This window comes from Pseudophryne corroboree, chromosome 5 (assembly GCF_028390025.1).
Source record: "Pseudophryne corroboree isolate aPseCor3 chromosome 5, aPseCor3.hap2, whole genome shotgun sequence".
NCBI classification, from domain to species: Eukaryota; Metazoa; Chordata; class Amphibia; order Anura; family Myobatrachidae; genus Pseudophryne; species Pseudophryne corroboree.
Window position 1 is genome coordinate 307,622,428 of NC_086448.1, and position 17,597 is coordinate 307,640,024.

Below are 17,597 nucleotides of genomic sequence, written 5' to 3' on the forward strand. Positions count from 1 at the left end.
TGCACTGAATGTATTCAGAATTTCAGTTTTATTTATAACAACGGCATATTTCACTGTTTAAAAAAAGTTTATGTCTACTGATCTGTAAAAGTAAAGTTGAGAAAACTAAATAGAAGCTTTGCCAGCCATGTTAGATAACAGAATATTAACAATGCAGTTACAATCATTTAACATTATGTTATAATTACCTGACCAAACACTTCCTCATTTACTGTGAATGTCAGGTCCAAGATGTCTGTGATATCATTGTCCTTCATCCATTGCAAGCTCTGGTGGAACTCTTCATCCAAGTATTCCAGATCACTGAGATCACAGGGACTAGACAAACATGGGTATAAGTAAGTTGTAACTAACTAGCCGTGACTAATAAGAACACAGGTTGAAATTACATTATCCGAAGGCGGAATATGCGAGGTGCTAAATACATTACAGTCTAATAACAAAACTACAGTGTCAATCAATCATTAACAATAATAGAATTTGTATCCCAGGATCAAAATGCTTATTACACCATTTAATCACAAGTTACCTAGTTAGTGAAAATGTTATTCTTTCTACACCTGTAATTAGCTTTGGGGCGTGTTTGTACATATGATTTGTGATGATAAAGGTAAAGTACTTATACATGTAATTTTGATAAGCTATGAAAGCGCTAGGTAATTTATATAGATACTACTAAAATGCTAATTATTATTAGACCACTTAATTACAAGTTACATATTTAATTGTTTGTTATTCTTCCTACGTCTGTAATTAAATTTAGGGTGTGCTTGTGGACAAAAGGGTGTGAAAATAAAACTACTACTGTAAGCCGGGCAATTCATGAAAATACTGCTTAAATACACATACACACGAACAGACACACACACACACACACACAAACAGACAGACACAACCACACACACACACACACTTACAGATGTGCCCACATACACCTATCCTCAAATAGCAAACCCTGTTTAGTGTGCCATGGACTTTATGACTTTGCTGCGCCAAAGCACTAGTCCTAAGTACCTAGTACACTACAAGCATTAAGATGCAAAACTGATGACAAAGCAGCACATTGGAGGTAAGAGTAGCAAAGTTGAGGAAAAAGTACACAGTCCAAGGTACAAAGGCAAAAGACAGATCTGATACTGATATGCATGCCATTGTTGTACTGGAGCATGAAGGGACCACCGAGGGAATGCAATGTAGGGGCACATACTATGAGGGGTAGTCAGTTAGCACAGGAGGGAAGGCCAGCCCCCACAGAGGCCTGGGCAGCCATTAGAGAATATGTAACTGACCCATTAAACAATAAATGGTAAGAAATGATTATTATTTTTAATTCAATGAAGTTTAAAATGTATTTTAAAAAAATATTTTAACTAGCTGTTCTAACCGTTCTCCGCACAGGAGTTTCTGATTTTCACAGTTGCAAATATAAATGAGTGTTAACAATTTGGTAAATCTGTATAGCTGTAAATTTGAGACGTCTTAATGTAAGTAAATATAAATCCATGGTTCTTGGCATTACCCGAGGAGCACCCCAGTAGCAAAAACAGTAAACAGTGACAGGATCATTTTTGTAGTTTATTAAATTCTACACACTGGAGGTGCAATCCAAATTTTTATCCAATTGTCCATTTGGGCGTTATTGTTCCCGCTACGCAAGCCACAAATCGGTAATTACTTCATTATGTCAACCCCGTTTCATCCCCTCAGGGGAGGTTTATTAAAATTCTAATTACGTAGTTTTCCTATTTCCCATCTGCAGAATACCTACGTTAAATTTCAGCTTCCTAACTTATCGGGAAGTAAGAGAATTAGTGATAAGTCAGTGAGTGAATGAGTGAGTGAGGGGTCTTGCATTTATATACATATATGCAAACTTAGGAAGTGTTTTGCACCCCATCCCCCCACCCCAGTGTCCATAGGTATCCATTGTAAAATACTTCCCTCCCCCAAGTAGAAATAGCCCATAGAGCGGTAAAATAATCCCCAGCATTATCACCCAGACCCCCTTCTGTTAGCAGATCAATGGGACATGTTTAGTTTTGTCACATGCGCCCCGGAATGCTGCTTGCATGGCATTCTGAGGCGTGATTGCAGGAGAGATGTCGGCGGTCAAAGGTCCGCTGCAGCAGGAGGAAGTCTGTGCTGCACCAGAACGGATCTCCTGCATACAGTGGAGGGAGACAGCTGGGCAGCACAGTCGTGTGTGATACGACTTGGCCAGGTAACTCACTCCTGGCTGCAGTATTAACACATACGTTAGAGCCAGCTATGTGGTTAATAGAGTAACAATGTATAATTTGAGTGCATAGTCTGGAACCTGAATTTAGAGGATGGGGTGGGACCCTCAGTCAGTGGGGCCCACCGGGGATTCCCCCTGTGGACCAGTCCATCCGTACATAGCTATGCTTAATCTGTGACTTTATAACTATTCCTTTGCTCCAAAAATAGTAATACAAAGTACCTAGTACACTGTATACAAACTAAAAAACGCTACGCAGCAGCCCTAACTGTCTATACTCACAGTCTGAGGAGGGCCTTATAGAATGGTCGTGTGAAGAAGGCATCCAGAAGATACTGGTGAATAAGAGCAAGGCCAAGGATACGCCCACTAAATCGGAACCTGGAGCACAAGAGAAATGAATCATAAGCCGAAGGTAATTATAAACACTTTTTCATTTTTATTCATGGAATTGAAAAGTTCAAAAGCATAATAGCAAAATCAAAGCAGCAGCAAAAAGACTTTTGAGAGGAAAAGTAGTCTTAGGCGTGTACATAATAAGGCAAATTTAGTTCTAAAAGTATCATTTCATGGTTTTCCTTTGCATCATATCTACTAAAATGTAATTTCAATGGGAATAAATTGTTTTTAGATGTTTTAAGTGTAAAATAAAACAGATGGAACATTCACACATGGAACGTGTATATGGAAATGCAGCTGTCACATGACACATAAAAGTCTTGTTCTGCCCACGGCACAATCAGGTCTGGCATAAATGTATACCAGCGCTGGCTGCTCAAGAAATAAATGAAATAAATCAATATATACGGCTTGATAAAAATTATTATACATTTATTACATGAACATATAAATTCATACTAAAAGGTAGGCAAAAAGCCACATACAGCCTGTATTGATCAATAATATCACAATAGATGAATTTCCGCAATGCTGGCTAGGATTCACTCACATAGGGATAGTGTCACTGGAATGAGTATCAATAATTGGCTGTATTAGCATAGGTGGTCATTCCGAGTTGTTCACTCGCTGCCGTTTTTCGCTGTGCTGCGATCAGGTGAAAAATGCGCATGCGCATGGTACGCAGCGCGCATGCGCTAAGTTATTTTACACAAAACTTAGTAGTTTTGCTGTTGCTCGAGCAGCGCTTTTCAGTCGCACTGCTGATCGGTGAGTGATTGACAGGAAAGGGGCGTTTATGGGTGGTAACTGAGCGTTTTCCGGGAGTGTGCTAAAAAACGCAAGCGTGCCAGGGAAAAACGCAGGAGTGGCTGGAGAAACGGGGGAGTGGCTGGACGAACGCAGGGCGTGTTTATGACGTCAAACCAGGAACTAAATGGACTGAGGTGATCGCAATCTAGGAGTAGGTCTAGGAGTAGGAGTAGGAGTAGCACTTAGTAGTCTAAGCGACCCTTTCTCTAAGTGCTCACAGGAGAAATATACCAGCTTATATCCAAATTGGCTGTCTGCTACCAGTTGCCGCTAATCAGCCTACCTGTGATGAGACTGGATCATCCATTCTTCTGCAATTTTCACATACCCCGCTCTGCTGAGTATAGATCTTTCCGAGCCGGGGATGATGCACGGCGGCTCAGTACACTAACACTGCGCCGAACTAAAGGGAACAGCTTCTACTCGAGCGTGCCGCTGACGGATGTCTCACCCGTGCAAAGGGTGATAGAGAGCGGCTTCCAACAAATTCATCTTGCGCAGGAAAGCAATTGCAGAGAATCAGTGAGTAGCAGAAACCGTACGGTTTTATTTCAATACAAACTATACATCCAGTCCATGGAAAAGTTTACATCAATTTAAGACATTTATGGTCACAGATGCTGAATACATCAGCTGGAGGACATATTCTTATTTGAACTGTGAGCTACGGAATAACTATAAGAGTCTAACTATATTATATTGAGAGTTTTTCCTTAGAAATTTCAGTGACCCTCTCTTATATGTTTTTTATTTAGGCATAGATTATGCTAATATTAGAGGTATAATATACCTAAGTTTTATGTGATACTAAATATTGTGGTCTATTATTAGTATTTTTTAATTAATGTGTATTTTTTGTTTTTTTTGATGCTAGCTAAATAAATTGTTTTTAATATACTTGGAAGCATCATTGGAATTAAGCACCGGCCTGCTGTTTGTTTCTAATTGTTTCATTGTTGAGGAGGCTGGCTACCTTCTCACAAGGTGGCTGCTGATTCCAATTTCTACTCACACAGATCTGCTCAGCGCCAACAAACCTTATTTTCTGTTTTTGGAGCTACTCAGAAACTGCAAGGAAATATTTAATAGCAATTCTGCTAATCTTTCGTTCGCAATTCTGCTAAGCTAAGATACACTTCCAGAGCGCGGCGGCCTAGCGTGTGCAATGCTGCTAAAAGCAGCTAGCGAGCGATCAACTCGGAATGAGGGCCATAGTCCGATAGTTTTGCAATCATGAAACTGTTAGCAGTGATCCAGATGCAGAGCTGTTCCCCTAAAGAGCAGTTGAAGGGGATGGTCTTTTAACAACGCTGGTGTACGACCATACAGAATAGATGCTGCAGTGTGGATGTCCCAAAACGTAGAGAGTGATCAAGAAACATCAGCAGTGGTGATGATGAATTCCAATAAACAGGTATGTGGATAATAAAAGGCTCTACGCGTTTCGCTGGTATCCAGCTTCCTCAGGAGCATATATACAGTGTGGCTGACAGGAAGCCTTTTTATACCCTGATAAGTGGCATAATCTATTACACCTGATTGATAACATTAAAACAAGCCGTTTAACAAAAAAGACATTGAATAATATACAGTGGGGCAAAAAAGTATTTGGACAGCCACCGATTGTGCAAGTTGACCCTCTTAAAAAGATGAGAGAGGTCTGTAATTTCCATCATAGGTACACTTCAACTGTAAGAGACAGAATCTGAAGAAAAAAAAAAACAGGAAATCACATTGTATGATTTTTAAACAATTTTTTTTGTATATTCTTGTGGAAAATAAATATTTGGACAATCAAAAAGTTTAACTCAATACTTTGTAATATAACCTCGGTTGGCAATTACAGAGGTCAAACATTTCCTGTAGTTCTTGACCAGGTTTGCACACACTGTAGCAGGTATTTTGGCCCATTCTTTCATGCAGATCTTCTCTAGATCTGTCATGTTTTGGGGCTGTCGCCGGGCAACATGGACTTTCAACTCCCTCCACAGATTTTCTATTGGGTTGAGGTCTGGAGACTGGCTAGGCAACTCCAGGACCATGAAATGCTTCTTACGGAGCCACTCCTTTATTGACCGGGCGGTGTGTTTGGGGTCATTGTCATGCTGGAAGACCCAGCCACGTTCCATCTTCAATGCTCTTACTGAGGGAAGGAGGTTTTTGCCCAAAATCTCACGATACATGGCCCCATTCATCTTCTCCTTAATACGGATCAGTCGTCCTGTCCCCATTGCAGAAAAGCAGCCCCGAAACATGATGTTTCCACCCCCATGCTTCACAGTGAGTATGGTGTTTTTTGATGCCATTCATCATTCTTCTCCCTCCAAACACGGCGAGTGAAGTTTATATCAAAAAGTTCAATTTTGCTCTCATCTAACCACATTACATTCTCACAATCCTCCTCTGGATCATCCAGATGGTCACTAGCAAACTTTAGACGGGCCTGGACATGTGCTGGCTTAAGCAGGGGGACCTTTTTTCGGGCACTGCAGGATTTCAATCCATGACGACGTAGTGTGTTACTAATGGTAACCTTTGTGACTGTGGTCCCAGCTCTCTTGAGGTCATTGACCAGGTCCCCCCGTGTAGTTCTGGGCTAATTCCTCACCGTTCTCAAGATCATTGATACCCTACGAGGTGAGATCTTGCATGGAGCCCCAGGTCGAGGGATATTGTCAGTGATCTTGTATTTCTTCCATTTTTTTTCTTCAATTGCGCCAACAGTTGATCTCTTCTCACCAAGCTGCTTGCCTATTGTCGAGTAGCTCATCCCAGTCTTGTGCAGCTCTACAATTTTGTCCCTGGTTTCCTTAGACAGCTCTCTGGTCTTGGCCATGGTGGAGAGGTAGCAGTCTGACTGTTTGAGGGCGTGGACAGGTGTCTTGTATACAGATAACCAGTTCGAACAGGTGCCATTAATACAGGTAACAAGTGGAGGATAGAAGAGCTTCTTAAAGAAGAAGTAACAGGTCTGTGAGAGACAGAAATCTTGCTGCTTGGTAGGTGTGGTAGGTGTCCAAATATTTATTTTCCACAAGAATATACAAGTAAATTGTTTAAAAATCATACAATGTGATTTCCTGTTTTTTTTCTTCCAGATTCTGTCTCTCACAGTTGAAGTGTACTTATGATGGAAATTACAGACCTCTCTCATCTTTTTAAGTGGGTCAACTTGCACAATCAGTGGCTGTCCAAATACTTTTTGCCCCACTGTATTTAGAGGATTCCCATTGGTCCCATTTTACATAGATGGTCTCGAAATATGAAAGGTGGATGTAGGATTAGTATCCAATATTTGGTAGAACTTATTGTCTCCCAATTAATTAAGGGCCTCCTTAATGTAATATGTATGATCCATAATTACAAGACCTCTGCATTTATCGCCTTCCTTAAAAATGTGTGATTTATCTTGTGTTAATGGTTTAAGTGCTTTTTGTTCTTGTTTTGTTAGGTTAGAGATTATTCGAGATTTATTTTGATTAACTTCTACCATATCTTTAAAATCATCTAAAGTTATTCTGTAAAAGGCTTCTATACTACTGCTTTTTGCTGAAATTAGAAAAAATTCTGATTTACATTTAAATTGATTAAATTCTCTGCTTATATTGAAGTTTTTTCTGTCTCAAGAGGTACTCCAACATTCATATGGTTTTCTTCTAATAATTGTTCCAATGTTGAGAGCATGATATCATCTGTGCTATCCAAAAGGATTGAATCATTTCTCACAGTTACATTTTTCTTAGCGAAGTATCTCTTGCGACAGAGTGTGCGTATAAATCTGTTCAAGTCAACATATAGTTCAAAGATGTTAGGGTCATTGGTGGGAGAGAACTTTATAAAGCCTTTCTCTAGCAGTAATATTTCTGAATCGGAAAGGGTCCTACTAGAAAGATTGAAGACACTCTGTCTTCTATTCTCAATGTTTTTTCTCTTTACTATTTTCTTGGATTTTTCCTTCCTGTTTCTGCCTCCTCTATTTCCTCTAAACTGGAGTCTCTTATTCTTTTTGGGGTATCCGTCATGTTTCTGCTGTTCTGCCGCCATTGGAATGTTTTGGGGCATGCCCCCAAAAAATCCCCCTTGTTGTCATGATGGTCGGCTGTATCAGACAGATGTGATCTTTTATCTCTACTATGCTGATATCTCTCTTTTTTATTGAATACATTAGGTGACTGAATTGTAGTGTCCTCACAATCAGTCAAGATCTCATATCTATTTGAATGAGCACAGTTTCTATAAACCGGTTTCTGCTGTGTATTCCTACTAGATTTTGGGACATCTTTCTGGTAAGGTCTGCTGTTCTCCTTTCTTACATTGAAGCCAGTCTCTTGTTTCCTCTCTTTCTGTCTATAAGTACGTACTATGTTATTTTCATAATCGAACAAATAACGTCTACAGTTTCTCTGCTTGATACTCATAATATTCTGGAGCCGGGTCACGTGGGGCATATCACATGACTATGTCTATGTACTCTATTGGCTAAACAATATAGAGTCCCGATCACGTGACCGCAAAAGTCACCTGACCGGAACTATATAGTAAAATAAAGCTCTTCTAACTTTAAAAATCAGTTATATTTTTCATATTTTGAGACCATCTATGTAAAATGGAACCAATGAGAATCCTCTAAATATATTTAATGTATTTTTTGTAAAATGGCTTGTTTTAATGTTATCAATCAGGAGTAATAGATTATGCCACTTATCAGGGTATAAAACGGCTTCCTGTCAGCCACGCTATATACTGTACATGCTCCTGAGGAAGCTGGATACCAGCGAAACGCGTTGAGCCTTTTATTATCCACATACCTGTTTATTGGAATTCATCATCACCACTGCTGGCGTTTCTTGGTCACTCTCTACGTTTTGGGACATCCACACTGCAGCATCTATTCTGTATGGTCGTACACCAGCGTTGTTAAAAGACCATCCCCTTCAACTGCTCTTTAGGGGAACATCTCTGCATCTGGATCACTGGTAACAGTTTCATGATTGCAAAACTATCGGACTATGCTAATACAGCCGATTATTGATACTCATTCCAGTGACACTATCCCTATGTGAGTGAATCCTAGCCAGCATTGTGGAAATTCATCTATTGTGATATTATTGATCAATACAGGCTATATATGGCTTATTACCTACTTTTTAGTATGAATTTATATGTTCATGTAATAAATGTATAATAATATTTAAGAAGCCGTATATATTGATTTATTTCATTTATTTCTTGAGCAGCCAGCGCTGGCATACATTTTTCCTTTTTGTATCTATCTATTTTGGGGAATTTACCAGCCCCTTACCAGCTGCTATTGATAGCGCACCCTGATATTTTGTTTGTAGGTCTTGCATAAAGCCTTGCATCAAGTCCTGATGGTTATCATTGCCCCATTATATAGATTTGCACCATTTTTGTGTGTGTCTCTCATTTAAAGTTTGTTTTCTAATTTATATCTAATATGTCTCGTTTTGTGACAATTACAAGCACTTACATTGTGTCCTCTTTTTTAGAACTTTGTCTGTTTACATATCTTTTATATTACCTGACATCTAAATATAAATGTATCAAGAAAAAGTTACTGTGTAATGTAATGTAATCTTCCATTATAACCTGTATGGAGTAACCTTTCTAACTCCTACTGTATGGCTGCATGTTCTCCAAATATCCAAGGTGTATGATCTAGAGTCTATGGGGCTGATGCGGAGTCAGTTTTGCAGATGTTCCTTGTGTATTTTGGCACTGTGCATGCAACTACGGGCTATGCAGAGCTCCGCACACAGTCACACTTCCAGTTGAGCAAGGGCTTGCAACATGCAAACGTTTAAATAACTTTACAGATTAACATTTTGCACCAGGTATAGGGATGGTGCAAGTATGCTTTGATAATGATGGTGACTATGAAACCAAGCATATGTATAGGGGGTGCCAAGTGCAGGGATACATGCAACTCTGTATACTGGCAAATATCAGCATTTAATTCTGTGCACGCAATGTAAGTGCAGTTACTGCCATGAACTCTGCATCGGTCGCTATATTGGTAGTGATTCCTTGAGACTATGGGGGTCATTCTGAGTTGATCGCTCACTAGCTGTTTTTAGCAGCCGTGCAAACTCTAAGCCGCCGCCCTCTGAGAGTGTATCTTAGCTTAGCAGAAGTGCGAACGAAAGGATCGCAGAGCGGCTGCAAAATAATTTTGTGCAGTTTCAGAGTAGCTCCAGACCTACTCAGCGCTTGCGATCACTTCAGACCATTCAGTTCCTGTTTTGACGTCACAAACACGCCCTGCGTTCAGCCAGCCACGCCAGCGTTTTTCCAGGCATGTCTGCGTTTTTATGATCACTCCCTGAAAACGGTCAGTTGACACCCAGAAACGCCCACTTCAGGTCAATCACTCTGCGGCCAGTGTACAAAAATGAGCTCCCACTATTTTTGTAGTTGCAATACATTGAGCTAAATAAATAAATGCATTGACATTTCACACTTTTCTATCAATTAATGCTAATTATACACTGGTGTTTGACTATTTAAAAAAAAGAAAAAATAAAGATCAATGCAAGCACTGTAAATCGCATATAAATCACATTGCATCATTTACGTACTTGTCATTCTAGCTGACTTTATATTTTTCCAACCCAGGAAAAGACAGGAGGGCAGATGCAGCTACCCCTCCATACCATCCTTTCCATTTCACTAGGACGTGGGCGGAATGCGGGAGAGACAGCCACCCTGCCAGGGGTGCGGGGGACTCCTGGACATTTCAGCAGAGTAGCTAACTATGATACTTGTTTTGGTATAAGCTTAATATGCATTTCAATGCATTTGCAAGTGTCTTGTTTATCTGTGTTTATTAAACATATGCCAATGGCAAAACAGGAGTGAATATAGAAATGCAAATGTTGATACTTTTTAATTGCGTCTCTTGGCAATTATAAAGCGTTACTTTTGAGATGAATGCAAGTGTGGGTTCGGATTTACCCGGTTTTACCCAGATCTCAAATTGGCATCTTACTGGCTCTCGGTTGTCACGTGTTTTGGATAGCCAATAAGAAAAATCTGGATAAATCCGAACATGCATTAATTTTGGCGTTAAGAACCGAGTAAATCAGAACCCGCACATCTCTACTGATTAAACGTCCACCTATTGTGTACTGTATCAATGCCTATTTCTCTATAGACAGGGCCGTCTATTTGTATGGGCTCAATGGGCACTTGCCCAAGGGCCCCAGAAGTATAAGGGCCCTAGGCAGATAGCTGAGGGTCCCCTCTTTCCAGGGGTACCAGATTTAGAAAATCGGCCCTGGGGAACCGGAGATATCTGACTTCAAAGCAGTTGTCTCCATCCGAGCCTGTTAATTGCTCTTCCCAGCCAGATATCTCAGGTTCTATCTGACGTAGTTTTTCTGAATGTATTCTCCAAATGCTGGGACTCTCCCCTTTCACTGGACACTGGCAGCTTGTCTCTACTATGCCCAGAATCAGAGATATCAGCCTTCCAGCAGCTGATCCCCGCTCCAGCTCCACATGCCTGGTATACAGTTTCATATTTTCGTTGGTGGATTGCTCTGGCCTGCACTCTTATCCTCAAGTGTCCAATACCTCCTGAAAGGTGTGGCTTTCTAGTGTTTTTATCTAATTGAAAGCTAAGAAATCTATTTCCAGGAACTGGAGATATCTGCAGACAAGCAAGCTGCCCTCCCACCAGAAAATTATGAATATTAAGCTAACTCCACTATCCACCCCTCATCTGCATATTAAACACTCCCTTCCACCCTGGAAGTCAGTGTTCTCCCTCCCGCCCAATCTCCCACCATCTGTGCGTAAAGTAATAATTAGCAGAAATTACTCCTCCAGGTCCTACATACTGAGCGGAAGATAAAATACCCCCTACCACCTGCAGGACATTGAAGCTGCCACTGATAGCACACCCCACCCCTACCGCTGAAGGATGGGTAGGGGCTCCAGTGCATTGCTGCACCCAGGGGCCTACACTGTTGTTAAGACTGCCCTGTCTATAGATTATAAGCTTGTGAGCAGGGCCTTCCTGCCTCTATGACTGTTTGTCATTACCCAGTTTTGCTTTATCATTGTTTCCAGTTGTAAAGCGCAATAGAATTTGCTACGCTTTCTAAGAAACTGCTAATAAATAATAATAAATAAACGTGTTTAACTTGCGTTATAGGCATCATAGTAACACCAGTAACGATATAGCCAAAATCATACAGCACGATATAACTCTGAGAAAGGGGTCCAGGGTAAGGTATGGTCCACACAGTGCACTCATTCAGTAATGACCTGGCTTGCCATCTTAGAAGAGGCCAGTTTTATGTATTCAAGTTTAAACTTTTGCATAGCGATGTGAATAACATACGTTTTTGTGGAATAAATACATGAAAAGATGCTCTGCGTTAGTAAATGCGCTCACAACTAGGCACATCTAAAAGGACTGTGTAACGTGGCTGCAGCCACGATGAGGGAGGACACATCTGTATGCAGTTTAGTAGTAGAGGTTCTATGGCTGCTTATCCAAAAACACACTATAGGTTCTTGTGGGATGTATCGGCAAGCTAACAGATGGTTTGTCATCAGCTATTGCTACGATGTGCTTCAGCAGCAGCAGCATATCAAGTAAACAACATGGAAAATAAATACTATGAATGAGTGCATTTGGAATAAAGTGTCTCTGTGAGTAGCAGCCACTACTTCTGGAAAGTCTAAGAGAAAATATAAAGTGCTAATTATGTGCTTTCGAGAGTTAATGAGCCAAACTGGCATTCCAGATGTTGGGAAAGATTTATTATTTTTGAGGTCAATGGACTTTATCCACCAGCAAGCAATTTTCTTGAACCCAGTGTGCCGACTGTATACTGTAGATCCTGCAGTAACGGGCAATGATGACATTTGAGCTTTGGGGCAATTAAATCTCATTGGTTTGACAAATGATCACGTACTGACATACTGACATAATGAGTGAACATAAGAGGAACAGGTGAATAGGGCAGTGATACTGGGAACACTGTTAGGATTGTGTTTGGCTCACAGCTGTTAGTGTCCCAATGGGCAGTTGTTGAGCATTCATAGATGTACAGGAATCCTGTGCTTCTTCAGAAAAACGTTTTGGGGCTGTTTCAGAGCTCTCAATGTGGCCGAAATCTCACATGGGCAGGGTCCTCATTACCTAATGTCTCATGTATTCACACCATGTATCACCTTGTTTGTATTATGGGCCTGATTCATAGATGTATGCAATGTTTTGCCACTTTGCATGCGTATAAGACTCATGCTGCGTTGGTCTTGTGACAGCGGTCGCAGTGAGGATTTATTGCCAAAGTGATTGACAGTAAGGAGCGTTTGTGGGAGGTAACGCGAGATTGGCGACTCAAACACAGGCTGTTGCGACCGTTTCAGAAGTGTGCACAGCTTGCGACTGCGATCCCATATATAGGCCCTCATTCCGAGTTGATCGCTCGCAAGGCGAATTTAGCAGAGTTGCTCACGCTAAGCCTACGCCTACTGGGAGTGTATCTTAGCTTCTTAAAATTGCGACCGATGTATTCGCAATATTGCGATTACAAACTACTTAGCAGTTTCTGAGTAGCTTCAACCTTACTCGGCATCTGCGATCAGTTCAGTGCTTGTCGTTCCTGGTTTGACGTCACAAACACACCCAGCGTTCGGCCAGACACTCCTCCGTTTCTCCAGCCACTCCCGCGTTTTTTCCGGAAACGGTAGCGTTTTTATCCACACGCCCATAAAACGCCATGTTTCCGCCCAGTAACACCCATTTCCTGTCAATCACACTACGATCGCCGGAGCGAAGAAAAAGCCGTGAGTAAAAATACTATCTTCATAGCAAAATTACTTGGCGCAGTCGCAGTGCGAACATTGCGCATGCGTACTAAGCAGAAAAACGCTGCGATGCGAAGAAAAATACAGAGCGAACGACTCGGAATGAGGGCCATAGTTACAATGGCTCTGGAATCTTACTTCCAGCTGCCATGCTACGTCATCATAGGGTTACACAGAAGATTGATGTTTGACCAATGTGCATGCAATGGGTACGTCTTTGCATGCTAGCGCCTGTTCAGAGACGCCGCCAGTGAGCATTTGAATACAAATCCCAGTAGCTGCCTGCGACATTAGCATATTTTCTTCCAGCTGCTGCGTACAAATTTGCAGCTGCAATAGCATTTGCAGACATCTCTGTATCAGTCCCTATGTACGAACTGTAACTCTGTCCAATGTTGCAAAAGTCAATCAAAGTGATCTTCTAATAAGCGTGATATGATTCCTACATCTAATATCAGCTAAAAGTATTAATCTAAGATTAATATCAGGTCAGTATACTTTTGGGTATCATAAGAAATAATACACACCTACTGTAAATTATAATGCCATTCAGAAGTCACCTCAGACCTCTGTAAATAAATGAAAGTACCTATATATAGTCGTGTGCATTAATATGGTTACAGAACTCCTCAGCAATCTCTAATATCCAGTGTCCCGTGTATAAAACCTATTTCTGCCAGCAGAAACTAATTTATCTGCATTTTGGGATATTAAATATAGTGATATTGTCATATTATGTGTTCAATTATAGAGTTAAAATCAAATAGTGTTTATGGACAGACACCAACATAACAGCGTCATCTAACACTGTTATTACAAAGCAATGACATTTGGCATTTGCTAAATATATATGTATTAACCCCTTTGCTGCCGGGAACAAGTGGGGCTAATCCTCCTGGTATACAGCAAGACTGTTGAGGATGAGCCCCACTCGTCCTCTGCAGCAAGTGGCAAAAAGAACCCCAACCCTATTCTACATGTGCTTTACCAGCCCTAACAACTAGTGGCTGGAAATTATGTTGGCGTGCGCATGCATGCCGATGTGACATTTAAAAAAAATATAAAAAAATGAAAGTGGTAGGGGGAAGAGACTCTAAGTCCCATTACCTGCCCATACCCACCACCTAGAAAGATGGGTGTACCCTTATTTGAACGAGGGGAGTTTTACTCTGTAGGCTGAGGAACAGAGGAATTTATGCCAATACAAACGAAGGATACAAAGCTAATACATTTAGTATGTCTTAGAAAAATACTTGCCATTCAAGATGGTTTTCCACAAATGCAGACATTGGACTGATCTGAACAGTATATGTGTCATTCGCTGAATACTCAAATAGTCCATAATATGGATTGAAGAGCTCTTGGGAGAGGAGAAAAAAGAACTCTCTTGATGGACCACTGTAATCCAGGCTGAAATACAGAGACACAAATTGCCATTACTTATCCTAGATGAATCCATGCTCTAGTTTCAGTGATACGTTCCTTTTTCTTGTATGTAAAATGAGTAACTACACCAGGTTTTCATGAGGTTCAAATATTTCCCCTTATTTACCATATCATAATATAGGAAAAGACAACTTATGGAACCCTCACTGTTTCTGAACTACATATTCCATGATGCTTAGCAAATAGTTCCCATGTTGCAAGTAGATGACCTACAGTATATGTCATGTATCTGCAATAGGTGCTAATTAGTGAACATGTGTTTAAGTTTCGCTTCTTGTTATTCTCAGTGTTATGTCATTATTTGTTTATCTTTATAGAAAAAGTATAAACATTAACTAGTTAGCAAAGCCATTCATGACCATATTTATGACAGATCTATTCATTCTTCAATCATGTACTTCAATTGATAATATAATAATTAGCTAATTTTTATCAACATTTTTGTGGCATTCTCACTGCAATGACCATTTAAGTTACTAGGCTATTGATTTGTGAGCAATAGATTTCTTATGGCATACTTAAAATAAGTCTGAAAAGCTTTTAGTCTAAGGGAGTTATGCTGCAATTCTTCTGCAGAGTGGAGAAGTGGAGAAGCTGCTGTTAGTAACCGATCAGTCCTGCCTATCATTTTATAGAAAGCTAAATGTTTGATACTTGATAAATGCTAGCTAGATGCTGATTATTTACAAACATGAAGAGAGCAGTAATAGCCCATGGCTACCCAATATTAAGTACTGCCTTGTGTATCTGTGTCAAGGCTCCCAGATCATTCATGCCCACCTTCTATTTTAACTCAGACCCATTGTTATTTTAAATAGCAATATATTGTGAATTAAGACTGTGATTAAGTAAAATACATTAAATAAAATAAATCATACCACCTTTGAAATAAATTTTTTCAATTTGGCCAGTTAGAACGCTAACGTGAATATTACATCGGCTGCTTACCCCTCCTCTCCTACGAATGTTATATATAGTTTGTTCCTCTGAAGTTCTTTCCGTGAGTAAGCCATAACTTGGTTAAATGTGCCTTCCAAAAGATGATCACGACGTATTATAAGCCTACAAAAAGTACAAATAATGACAATCAATTACTTTGCCTAACGAATCCTGGACCTGACTAGGTATTGTTAGATCACAGCAATAAGTTGCCAGATCTCAGGATACAAATAAAAATGGAAGCTCTGCTCTTTTACTACTTCTGAAATGTAATTGGTTACTTCCAGTAGCCTATGTAGGACTGTGGGGTACTTCCATATGGGGAAATGTGAATGTCCCACATTGGTGCCCAAGTGCAGTGCTTTTGTGAAGTGCTTCCATGAAGATCCTGTAAGTGTCCATCTGCATTGTCCAGCAGCAGTAACAATGGCTTACATAAGTCATGAGAGTAAAAGGACGGCTTTTCATGTATTATGTTTGCACATTTTAAAGTTTTTCTTACATTGATATTTGTACATTTATATGTGTTTAACACACAAAAAAAGTGCACCTGCATATTGCCAGAGGCATGCCAGTAAAAGTAATGGCTAATCTATAGCGCCTCTGGGTACATATAATGTTGTTCTAGTAACAGGTTGGTAATCAGTTGCTCTAGTCTTGCAATCATCATAGTGCTCGGATCACCATGAGGATACTATAATCCCAGACAATACATTATTGCAGGGCTTGACAATTTATTTTTTAAAATCTAGAAGCTAGGATAAAAGTGTAGGAACCAGATCCCCCCCTCCTAAAAAGAACTTCTGAAATCCACCCCCCATGCAGCCAAATTACTAAGCAGCTTCCCCCTCCCCCTAGGCAAACCAACCCCCATTGCCACACAAATAAATGGGTACATACAGGCAAACCAGCCCTCTGCAGCCACAAAGCTGTGCAGTTACACCCCAGGCAAACAACAACCCTCCCCCCACAGCAACATTAATAAGCTGTTAACCAACCTCCATGGTCACACAACGAAGGGGGTACTCCCAGGCAAACCATCTCTCCGTAGCCACCCCACTGGGCAAACAATACCCCCCCAGCACTGTGCCCACATCACTACCCCCTCTGAAGCCGCAATCCATAGCCATGTACAAACCCTCATATTTGAGAGCTCTATGCAGCCGGATTTTAGAGACAGCAGGCAGCACAGGCTGGGACGGGCAGGCACAACAGTCAGCACAGGTTGGGATAGACAGGTACAGCAGTAAGCACATGCCGGGACGGACACTCAGTATACGTGCACTCCTGTGCATGAAATGGGGAGTTGCTGGGTCTGAACAAGTTCTACTTCCTCCCTCCCTCCACCTTCTGGTAGCCAAGCAGCAAAATCTAAGGGCCATGGCTACCTGGCCCATGGGATTTGTCTTGCCCTGCACTATTGCATACACACAGACACCTATAACATAAAAATAACTAATGAGCAGGTGTTCACATTCTAATGATACAGGTCCTAATACCGTACATCAATAACTAAATGATGGGAAGTGTGACACAGCCTCATTTATACAGCATTTATTTTATACTGTACATGCAAACCTTTTACTCTACTAAATGCATTAAAAACTCTGTCTCCATACAGCCTTACTCCAAACTTCTTACACTTATTTAAGATAGAAATAACCCAAACTAGGAGCATTATAGGCTAAAAAAAAGATGGAATGAAATAATGGGTTGAGCCAAACGTGACAGCAGGTAGGACTTGTGTAGAATGGGGTTTTTAATTTCTCTAGAATGGCCCATTCCGGTTTGACCGCAGTCCTACACATGGTTGTGGAAAGTCTCTGCACAGATGCCTGCACTACAAATAAAACACACTAAGGGTGTGTACACATGGTGAGATATTTTCTTACGATTTTGACTATATAGTCAAAATCGT

General features: G+C 40.6%; 1 protein-coding gene and 1 long non-coding RNA gene across 12 annotated transcripts in view; one reads left to right on the forward strand and one right to left on the reverse strand.

The window, feature by feature from the left end:
- LOC134927674 (uncharacterized) overlaps window positions 1–11,705 on the forward strand; it is a 31,730-nt gene extending 20,025 nt beyond the window's left edge. The window contains exons 1-3 of one of the 2 annotated variants that reach the window (XR_010177704.1): window positions 228–338; window positions 2,524–2,654; window positions 10,085–11,705. This is a non-coding gene — a long non-coding RNA (uncharacterized LOC134927674). Of the gene's footprint in view, window positions 1–227; window positions 339–2,523; window positions 2,655–10,084 lie in introns of those variants that run through there. The other variant, XR_010177705.1, reaches the window with a different exon arrangement.
- Window positions 1–17,597, reverse strand: part of HECW1 (HECT, C2 and WW domain containing E3 ubiquitin protein ligase 1) — a 785,299-nt gene that overhangs the window by 30,266 nt on the left and 737,436 nt on the right. For all 10 annotated transcript variants that reach the window (XM_063922467.1, XM_063922469.1, XM_063922471.1 and 7 more), the window contains 4 exons: window positions 15,689–15,802; window positions 14,552–14,704; window positions 2,522–2,620; window positions 189–318 (listed from right to left, as the gene is read on the reverse strand). In XM_063922467.1, coding sequence (XP_063778537.1) covers window positions 189–318; window positions 2,522–2,620; window positions 14,552–14,704; window positions 15,689–15,802 — 496 coding nt within the window. The remainder of the gene's footprint in view (window positions 1–188; window positions 319–2,521; window positions 2,621–14,551; window positions 14,705–15,688; window positions 15,803–17,597) is intronic.